The sequence below is a fragment of the Monodelphis domestica genome, chromosome 1, assembly GCF_027887165.1.
Source record: "Monodelphis domestica isolate mMonDom1 chromosome 1, mMonDom1.pri, whole genome shotgun sequence".
In the NCBI taxonomy this organism is placed as follows: domain Eukaryota; kingdom Metazoa; phylum Chordata; class Mammalia; order Didelphimorphia; family Didelphidae; genus Monodelphis; species Monodelphis domestica.
In genome coordinates this window covers 113,071,051-113,081,623 of record NC_077227.1, presented here as the reverse complement: position 1 = coordinate 113,081,623, position 10,573 = coordinate 113,071,051, and the positions used below count along the sequence as shown (strand labels likewise).

General features: G+C 41.2%; 1 protein-coding gene across 1 annotated transcript in view; it reads left to right on the top strand.

Moving 5' to 3' along the window:
- The first annotated feature begins 40 nt into the window (after positions 1-40).
- The window catches only part of PDCD11 (programmed cell death 11), a 42,110-nt gene continuing 31,577 nt past the window's right edge, over positions 41-10,573 (top strand). Inside the window, exons 1-10 of the mRNA XM_056804536.1 lie at positions 41-293; positions 2,373-2,482; positions 3,356-3,487; positions 4,128-4,295; positions 5,173-5,334; positions 5,457-5,580; positions 6,765-6,946; positions 7,354-7,461; positions 8,683-8,889; positions 10,341-10,465. Of these exons, the coding sequence (XP_056660514.1) occupies positions 2,381-2,482; positions 3,356-3,487; positions 4,128-4,295; positions 5,173-5,334; positions 5,457-5,580; positions 6,765-6,946; positions 7,354-7,461; positions 8,683-8,889; positions 10,341-10,465 (1,310 nt within the window). The 5' untranslated portion in view covers positions 41-293; positions 2,373-2,380. The remainder of the gene's footprint in view (positions 294-2,372; positions 2,483-3,355; positions 3,488-4,127; positions 4,296-5,172; positions 5,335-5,456; positions 5,581-6,764; positions 6,947-7,353; positions 7,462-8,682; positions 8,890-10,340; positions 10,466-10,573) is intronic.

Here is a 10,573-nt window from a genome sequence, read left to right as displayed (position 1 = left end):
TGGAACGCTTCTGTCCTTCCGTTACTTATTTCCCCGCCCCTTTCCCTTTCTCCCGCCCCCATCCTAGCGCGTTCCCGTTTTTTCGGGAGCGAGCGGAAGCAGTTTCAGACGGCGAATAACTTCCGGAAGTGCGTTTTTGGGGACTGATCCACGTGGGCCTCCACTGAAGAATCGTAGTTCTGGTAAAGGTGTTCCGCGTTCCCCCCTTCCTCCCTTCTTCCTCCCTCTCCGCTGGCTTCCTGACCTGGCCTCACCAACGCGGGACGCCTCTCGGACACCGGCTCCCAGGACTGGTAAGTGAGGTGCCAGGCGTTTGAAGAAGCACGGGATCCTGCTCCACTCCCAACGGTTCACGTGTGTGCCGTAGGGTTTTTCTCTCCTGGGCTTAAGAAGTTGGACTAGAGCGGGAGTTCTTAACTTGAGGATGGGCAGTGGACTTGGGTTTTTGTTTTTAATGTATTTTAATAATTTTCACTGTAATTGGTTTCTTTTGTAATCCTGTACATTTATTTTATGCAGTTAAAAACATTAAGCGGAGAAAGGGGTCCTTAGGCTTTACCAGATTGCTGAGGGGGCCAGTGATGTAAAAAGGGTTTCGGTTTGATGGTTTTTCCAAAGTGTTTGAAAGCACTAATGTGTAATATTTCTGGAGGCTAGTTGACAATTTGCTTAGGGTCCCAGAGGGAAGAGAGTGCCTGCTCTTTCTCTAGAGGTCTGGTTTAAGTCTGATTTGACTTCCAAATCTGGAGCCTTTCCCTAATTTGTCCCTGTGTAAATCTTATAACATCTAGGTTCCTCAGTGGATAGAGTGCTGGACCTGAAGTCAAATTCAGTCTTGGGCACTTAATGACTGTATCCTTCGATGTCACCCCTCTTTACTTAGGAAACAGCTAGATGGCACAGTAGAAGGAGTAGTTGGTCTTGGAATTTAAAAAAAAAATACCTTGAGTTTAAATTTAGCCTCAGGCACTTCTTAGTTTCATGACCCTAAGCAAGTCACTCAGTCTGTTTGCCTTAATCCACTGGAGAAGGAAATGGCAAACCATTCCTGTTATCTTTTCTAAGATAAACCTATGTACAGTAATTTTTTTAAAACCCTTACCTTCTGGCTTAGAATCCATACTAGGTATTGGTTCAGAGGCAGAAGAGTGGTAAGGGCTAGGCAATGGGGGTCAAGTGACTTGCTCAGGGTCACACAGCTAGAAAGTGTCTGAGGTGAGATTTGAATCCAGGACCTCCCATCTCTGAGTCTGGCTCTTAATCCTATGAGTTACCCAGCTCCCCCCCCCACCCCACCCCCAAATATTAATGTGATACAGTTCCTGGACCCATGAAAAGTCAGACACAATTGAACAACAAATCTTTTTTCCTTAAACCCTGACCTTCAGGCTTAGTATCAATTCTAAAACAGAAGATAGGACTCCAGCCTGATGCTCCATCCTTTGTGCTACTTAGCTGCTCCCTTAGCAACAAATCTGAGGTAGATAGTACAAGCCTTATTGTCCTATTTTACCGACTAGGAAACTAAGGCTCAAAGAGTATAAATAAATTAGCAAAGTGCCCAAAGGTTAGTTCTTTCTTTAGTCTCTAAACTCCATCCAGTGTCATCAGTCATATAAGGAGCAAATGTTTGTATCTTTTTCTTAAGAGATAGCTATCCAGTTGAATAGTCAAGAGAGAAGCCTCTAGTGTACATGTGTGAACTGAAAACATTAGTTAACCTCTCTGTTGCCACACCTATCTTCCCTGGAAGATTTTTTAACATATTTTCCATAACCATCATAAAATAATCCTTTGAGTTCTATTACTATGGATGTAGCATTGGGGGCTCCTTTGGAAATGAGTATTTGTGAGGGGCCCAAGGGATCAAGCTGTGGCCTTCTGTTTACCATTTAAAGGCAATGGTTTTTGTACATAGTAACAGCAATATTGTGGAATGATCAACTGTGATAGACTTAGCAGCTACTCAGCAAGTCAATGATCCAGGACAATTCTGAGGAACTTATTACAAAGAATATTATCCACCTTGAGAGAAAAAAACTGTTGGAAGTCAGAATGCGGATGAAAGCATTCATTTATTTATTTGAGTTTATGTTTTAGTTTTATAAGATTACTCACTTTAAAAAATGAACAATATGGAAATATGTTTTGCATGATAATTCATGTATAATTCAAATCAAATCACCTGCCAACACTGGGAGGAGGGAGGGAAGAAAAGGAGGGTTATCAATTAGATAAAAGCAATGGTTTTCAAAATGTTGGGTTGTTTAGGGCCTGGAAGCTTCCGAGTCTTGACTGTTCTCTCCTTTGCCCAGTGAAGCTTAGGAAACTCATTACATTTCATTGGCATTTTCTCCATTTTTTTCTTTAAGAGACCAAGATGGCATCCCAGGAAGACAGTTTCCCTCGAGGGGGTTCAAAAAAGAAGGCACATCCAGTAAAAGCTCCTCAGCAGCCAATTGAACATGATAATTTATTTGATGTAAGTTGGGTGCATGTGTGGCTGGAAGCTGGCAATGACAATTTTATTCTAGAACTCTTATAAAGACTGAACTTTGGTATGGGACTTTTTCTATGGAAAGTTCCATAAGAATGGCACAGAGAAGGAATGCTTTAAAAGTTCAAAAGAGTTGAGCAGCCTTTTTTATGGAAGGACCAGGGAGGTCTTCCTGGAAGAGGTAGTATTTCTTCTTTCCCTCGTACTATCTTCCATCACCTTTATGTTCTTTAAGGCAGAGGTGAAAATAAGAACATAATTGCACTTCTAAAGATAGAGATGCTTGGACCTGTAGCTTAGAGTACATAAAGGTTATGGGAGAATAATATGAAGTAAGGAAAGAATATAGATTGGAACCAGATTATAGAGCCTTACATGAGAGGCTAAGAAGTTTTAACTTAATTCTATAAGGAACAGAGGATCCCTGAATGTATTTGAGCAGGGTAGGGATGTAATAAGAACTAAGCTTCAAAAGAATTAGAAAAGATGACAACACATGGATGAGGAGAGGAAAGTGGGTCTGTCATGGGGAGGGAGAATGGAGATCTTGGTCAGATTGAAATATAAAGAGCCTGGGCTTATGATTCAAGAATTAGCAGTTTTCTACAACATGACTAATAGGGAAATGTTTTGCATGATCTCTCATGGATTTCAGGGAGGGAAGAAAGGGAGAGAATTGGGAATTTGAAATTGGAAAATTAAAAATTTTACATGTAAGTGGGGGAAAAGAAAATAATTTGAAAAAGAATAGATAGAAAAAAGAATTGGGGTAGAAAACAAGCTATCAGAGAAAAGTTGGGAATTGCATTATATTCTCTTTCCCTGACTTCTCTGGGTCTTTGTGGGGGTTTCTTCTAGATTCCCACTGAAGAAGGATCCCGCAAAAGAAAAAGGAACCCAGAGCAAGCTGCTAAAAATAAAAGGTCAAAAACAGAAAAAAAAGAACCCAGCAAATCTGAAGCAGAGCAAAGTGGGATTCTCAGTATTGAGGTTTGTTTGCTGATGAGCAGCAGGCTGTGTCTTCTTCTGATTCCTTTATTTTTTATGTCCCCCCTGCCATTGTGTCCCAGTTGCATCTGCAGTAGCCCTGCCAGGAATTCATAGCATTGCCAAGTAAGGTTTATGATACAGATGGAGAAGTCCTTGACCTGTCTCGTGTACTAAAATGCCAGGGTGTTTTTTTTGTTTTTGTTTTTGTGAAGTCATAAAATGTCAGAGAAGGAATGAACTTTAGAGGTCATCTAGTCCAATTACTTTGTTTTATCAATGCACAGACTGAGGTTCAGAGAAGGAAAGTCACTTGCCCAAGGTTACAACTAGTTAGTGAAAAAGCTTAATATAGGGTCTTGTGGGGGCAGTTGGGTGGTTCAGTGCATTGACAGCCAGGCCTAGAGATGGGAGGTCCTAGGTTCAAATCTTGCTATGTGTCCCTGGGCAAGTTACTTAACCCCCATTTCCTAGCTCTTACCACTCTTCTCCCTTGGAACCACTTCACATTATTGATTGATTCCAAGACGGAAGGTGAGGGTCACCCAAACAAACAAACAAATAAATAAATAAAGGGTCTCCAGATCACATTGTGGGGTGACCTCCCCCTCCCCCCAAGATGAAGTATGTTCTGTTTTTCTAGGTTCTGAGTGAAGGAATGAGACTCCTGGGCTGTGTGAAAGAGGTAAATAATTTGGAGCTTGTGATCAGCCTGCCTAATGACCTCTGGGGATATGTGCAAGCAACCAATATCTGTGATGCCTATACAAAGAAACTGAACGAGCAGGTGGATCGAGAGGAGCCTCTGGAGGTAAGGGCAGTCTCAGCTCTGGGACTGTTGTGGAGTGGGAGGAAAAGGAACAACATTCCTTCTCTCTAGGCCATCCAGTTGGGAGCTTATTACAGAGCCCCTGGTATGTCTGACTGCTCTCTAAATGTCATTTGGAGTCTTTGCTTTATGAAAGAGAATTTAGGGCAAAGAAATAATTATAATTATAATCTCTCAAATCTGCTTCCACTTGTCTTCAGAAGTCATGATTGGTCACTTCATTGACCAGAGTTCTGAAATAGTTTATTCTGGTTTTCTTTTATGGTATTGTGATCATCATATACATTATTTTGGGGTTCATATTTCAGTAAGTATTAGTTCATATAAGTCAACTAGCTAGTCAATAGACCTTATAAAGTGTTTTCTACATGCATAGTCCCTGCCCCTTTTCCCTTAGCCATTATTTGCCAATATTATGTGAGTGAGATGAAAACCTTAGACTTGATTTAATTTGCATTTCTCTTTATTGTTAATCATTTGGAGAGCTCTTTTGTATATTGTTGTTGTTTGCCTTTCTTCATTTGAAAACTACCTATTGAATTAGCACTTTGCTTGGCTCTTGATGTAGCCAGGTCTTGGGGTGGTGGGAGAGGGTGCAGCAGCCAATGCAATTCATCTGTGACATTCTATTTGTCCATTTGATGGTGTCCCTGGGGAATATGATACAGACATTTATCTTTCATGGATCTCAACCACTCAAACTGTACCGCTTTTCTTGTAAGATGGATAGCCAGCTGTTTTCTTGACTTCCCTTCAATTTATAGGCTGTTTGAACATATGAGAGAAAGCAGGACACAGTATTTACTGACTTGGTTCAAGAGAATGGGTGTGTTAGCTGGTCTCTGTTTTCATTGTGCAGGACTTGGCTCCCTTGTCCAAGTTGTTCCAGCCGGGGATGCTGGTACGCTGTGCTGTCAGCAGCCTAAAGTCCACCTCAAAGAAAAATAAGAGCATCAAGCTGTCTCTAAACCCCAAGGATGTTAATGGAGTTCTCAGTCCTGCTGCCCTGAAGCCAGGCATGGTATGGAGTCTAGGGCTTTTCTCCAAGTGCTCAGGAGAGGCAAAGAGGCTGGGGTGGGGAGAAGGCCAGGGAGGAGGGTTTCATGGGTGCTAGACTTGTCTGCACATGGGTTTCCCTTTCAGCTACTCACAGGCACAGTAGACAGTGTGGAGGACCATGGCTACCTGGTGGATATTGGTGTAGGAGGGACCAAAGCCTTCCTGCCTTGGCAAAAAGAGCAAGAGTATGTCAAACAGAAGAACAAAGGTGAGAGGGGGTAGATAGTGTGTGGGTGTGGGTGGAACAGTTAAGTGCAGCATGTGTAGATTTAGCTCCATTTTAAAAGATCACTTGTTTAAAAGGACTTCACAGGACCCCTTCATAGTAACTCCCTTAAAAGGCTGCTAGACTTTGGCCAAGTTAGATGATCTCACAGGTTGTCAAGCAATAGAGGGGGATGGGTGAAAACTCCTTATTTTACCTAGATCAGCTAAAATGTAGGCTCTTATTCATCTTTCTTGATCTATCCATTCATCAGCCATTTATTAAGGACTTGGTATAGGTTAAGCAGTGTTTTGGCAATGTGTTTTTTCCTGCATGTTCAAAACATCTCAGAGGCTGAAGGATAAAGGGAATGTTAAATGTTAAAGGCCTGCCCTCTTGGAACTTACAGTCTGACTGGGAAAAAGATGCAGTTTTGCACAATAGTCATAGGACAGAATGGAATATAAGAACAGGAAGGGAAGGATTTAGTGCCATGTGAGGGGAAGGGAAGGAAAGGTCATATATGACTGGAAGAAATGGGGAAAGGTTTACAGAGCAAGGCAGCATTTGAGCCAGGCCTTGAAGAATGTAAAGACTCTTAGAGGGAGATGGGTAATAAATAGTATGTTTAGAATTGTGATATTCCTATTGAGATGCTGTCTTTAAAGTTACTGCCTCAACTGGCCTCCTTTGAAGAGACTTGGTTGAGACTTCGATCTTCAGCCTTATTCTCTTGGGGCAGTTTTTATTCTAAGGCCAGCCTTAGGAGATTATAAAGTATGAGTGAAAAAAATGTGAATGTGGGGTTTCTAAAGGCAGTCATTACCCAACACTATGCCTAATACATAGTGCTGTGGTTGAGTTGTGTCTGACTCTTTGTGACCCCATGAAGCATAATACACCTGGCTCTTTTATCCTTCACTTCTCCTATAATCTTTCCAAGCTCATGTTCATTGTTTCCATGACATCATTCATCTTATTCTCTGTTGTCTCCTTCAATATTTCCTAACACCAGGGTTTTTTATGTTGTTTAGTTGATTGATTGATTGGAAATGAACTTCCTTCTAGGAGGTAGACCCAGGATGATAAGTGGGGTCCTAGAAATGGGATTTCTTTCAGGGGCTAACTTGGGCCCCAGTGAACAGACCATTGTCAGAGGAAAATTAAGGATTACTCTTGACTTTTAGGTACTAAACTTCAGGTTGGCCAGTATCTGAACTGCCTTATTGAAGAAGTAAAAGGCAATGGGGGGAGTGTCCGTCTGTCCACTATTCAGTCAGAAGTTTCTGCTGCCATTGCTACGGAAGAGCAAAACTGGACGCTAGATAATCTACTACCAGGGCTGGTGGTTAAAGCTCAGGTGCAGAAGGTAAGCCACGTGATGTCAACTAACCAAAGCTGATTGAGTCCCTTCTGCTAGTCCTAGATGCTTCATTTACAGCCTTGCTGTTCTTAAGCACTTCCCATGGTTGTATAACAAGGTTCATTCCCCCATTTCACTCATTCCCAAATTGGTGAACAGTTATCTTTTTTTCCTTTTTTTTGCTACCACAAAATATTGCTATGATTTTAATTTTTTCTCACATTTGGGAACTTTCTGTAATTGACCTTCTTTATGCCTAGCTGTGAGATGGTTGGGTTAGAGATATGAACTCGTTAATGACTTTTCTTGCATAAATTCAAATTATCTTCTGAAATGGCTGAATTATTTCATACCTACAAATACTGAAAACTTAGGGGATATCTTTTTAATCTTGCTGTTCCTTTTCTTTCTAGGTGACCCCTTATGGTCTCTCCCTAAGCTTCCTCTCTTCCTTCACTGGACTAGTTGATTTTATGCATTTGGATTCTAAAAAGACTGGACATTACTTCCAAACCCAAATGGTAAGAATTGCCAGACCTTGTCCCTAGCTGCCTTTTGCCCTCATTACTGTTCTCAAGGGTGGACTGGCCATTCCACAAATACCAGGAGCTTCTATGGCCAGAGATTGCTGTCACCTAAGTCAATTCCTCAGGTGTAATGGACTGAGTAGGAAAAGGTAGCAAAATGTGGGACTTTAAGGACCTGATCTTTTGATTTTCTGTGTGATTGTTATTACTCTTCTCTTTATCCTGGTGAATTTTTAAAAGGAAGAACAGTTATAAAAATTAATATTAGTAGTATTTATGTTATATTTAATGTATATCGTGTCATTTAATCGTCACAGTAATGATGTGAGCTCAATGCTATTATCCTCATTTTGTAGATGAGGAAACTTGAGATTGGGTGAGTAAAGTGCCTTTCCCAGCTATTATGCATTTGAGGTAGGATTTGAAATCAAGATTTCCTAGTTCCAAGGCCTAGGATTTATCCACTGTGCTGCCTACCTGTCTCAATCTTGTTTGCACTCCTTTTATCATGGAGTGATTTGTTTGGACTCAGAACTGTTGTAGTAATAACTATGTTTGAATTTTGGAGGTTTGAATTCTATATAAGCTTTTAAAATTTCTAGCAGGAAACCAGTCTCCTAAATATTTTCCAATCATGGCAGTTGTAATCAAGACCAAGTTTATTATTTTAACTCAACATCATTGTCTCTGATTTGAGTAATAATCTCACATTTATGGCACACTTTATAGTTTACAGAGTATTCTAGAAAGAGCCCTAATTAATAAATAAATTGTTCTTCCAAACCAGCTATGGGTCTTAGATCTTGAATAAGCTACCTCTGAAATTACCTGAAGCTTCAAAGCTTAACCAGTGGCCAGAGCACCAACACCAACCTTTTAATACTTAGGGAACCGCTGGTGTGATTGTAGTATTCCTGTGACAATTGGTAATACCAGTTTCCATCACAAATTCCTGATTAAAACATTTCATTACATGAGGACAACAGTTTAGTCAGTTGTGGCTCCTGACATCTTGGAGCCCATGAGGCAGTAACAGCACTGATGTCATAGATAGGTTGGGGTCATGCAGACAGACTAAAATGTCCTATGTGATTGCACAAGAGTTAATAGATTTATTGAGAGTTTGGGGCTCTGGAAGGTCTAGTCTAGGATGCTTGATTTGCCATGCTTCCTTTCTTGTTTAATACATCTTTTTTTATTTGATTGTCCTTACAGGTGAGGGCCTGTATCCTCTCAGTTCATCCACGTACCAAATCTGTCCGACTAACCTTGCATTCCTCCTTCCTGCAAGCTGGTCGCCCCATCACTCGCCTCTGCCACCATCTTATTGGAGCTGTGTTGAATGATGTGCCTGTCCAGAGCTTCTATACAAAAGCTGGTGCCACCTTCAGGCTGAAGGATGGGTCTCTGGCTTATGCCCGGGTGAGGAGGACATGCATGGACACATCACTAGAAGGGTGAACAGGACACTGGGGCTCTTGACTGCTTTCTCTAACGACTGTGTGGAATTGTCTTATTTGGCTTTATGAAATCAGAGGGTGCTGGTTGAATGGTTCTTGAATCTACTACTTACTTAGAGTAATATTTGTTTGCTTTGATTGAATGGCTTTACTTGAGTTTCCGCATGCATATGATTTTTTAAAACTTTGATACCAATTTGCTATTTATGAAGTGGTATGTTATTTAGGAAGCTTCCTGCACTTCTAAAGAGCTCCAGGAGTCCTAGAAGGGTTTTAAAGATTATTTACCCCAACCTCTACCTGAATCATGAAGCCATTTTTCAAAAACCCCTTTTTAACCATTCAGTGCAGAATTTACCACTTAATGAAATAACCTGTGCAAGTGTTCCAGCTGCTCTTGGTATTGGGAACTTATTAATTGTACATGGTTCTGAGGGCAGCTGAATGACTCAGTGGATTGCCAGGCCTAGAGACAGGAGGTCCTAAGTTTAAGTCTGGCCTCAGACACTTCCTAGCTGTATGACCTTGGGCAAGTCACTTAACACCCATTGCCTAGCTCTTACTACTCTTCTGCCTTGGAACCATTACACAGTATTATCTCTTAAGACAGAAAGTAAGGGTTTTTAAAAAGATTGTACATGGTTCTGGGTGACCTCTAGCCTCTGGTTGAAAATGCTGCACCAGTGCCAAAGAGAGCTCTGCCCTGGCAAGTGTGTGCTATTAGACATAGGGAGAATCAGAGGCCATATAGAACAACCCACTGCCCTAAACTTTTCTGATTTGGTTGTCCTGATGGTAAAGTATAGAAAAAACAAAGAGGCATGCAGGATGGTATATGAGGTTTTTGTTTTGAGAGAAATACTATGTTCTCATCCTCTTATTAAGAGTGTGATTGCCCAGTGTCATAAGTGGTGACTCAAGTCCTGATGTGGAGGATATGTCCCCTTCTCTAGCTCATCTTGATGCTTTATGAGTGTTTCTAAGTGTTCTGTTGTTTTCTGCCTGTGCGTGTGTTTAATGAACTTGTCCTATTCCAGTTTGCATTCTCTCTTGGCCACTTAATCTCTATTCCATGGGCTCCTGCTGGGAATTCCTTCTCAGAAGCATTGCTTTGGTCTGACATCTTGTAAGGCTGCTCAGCTATCTTCATCTTCATTATCATCCATTTGTCAGTGTCAAGGCCCAGCCAGCCTTGGAATGGGTTCAGCCTATTTCAACCACTCCAGTATTCCATCCTCAATCCATATTATCCTATGCCTTTTAATGGTCAGGGAAGAAATGCAAACAGACTGACAAAGAGCTCTTTTGATGGTTTCCCAAATCTTTTCCAGAACTCTTTGAACTTCATCAGTTGTGTTTCTAGATTACTTGTGTATCTCTCGGTCTCCTCTAACAACTCTACTTTATATGTAGATCAGGCACCTCTCCCAGACTGAGAAGTCCTTTAAACCAGAGAAGTTCAAGCCTGGAAATCTGCACAGATGTCGGGTTATTGATTTTAGCCCAATGGATGATCTGGCATTGTTATCTCTGAAAACGTAAGTGTAAATGTGTGTGTGCATGTGTGCACACATACATACACTATGTACCACAGCAAGAGACCATCATGCATATTGATTATCATACCAGCCATGTGACATGGGTTT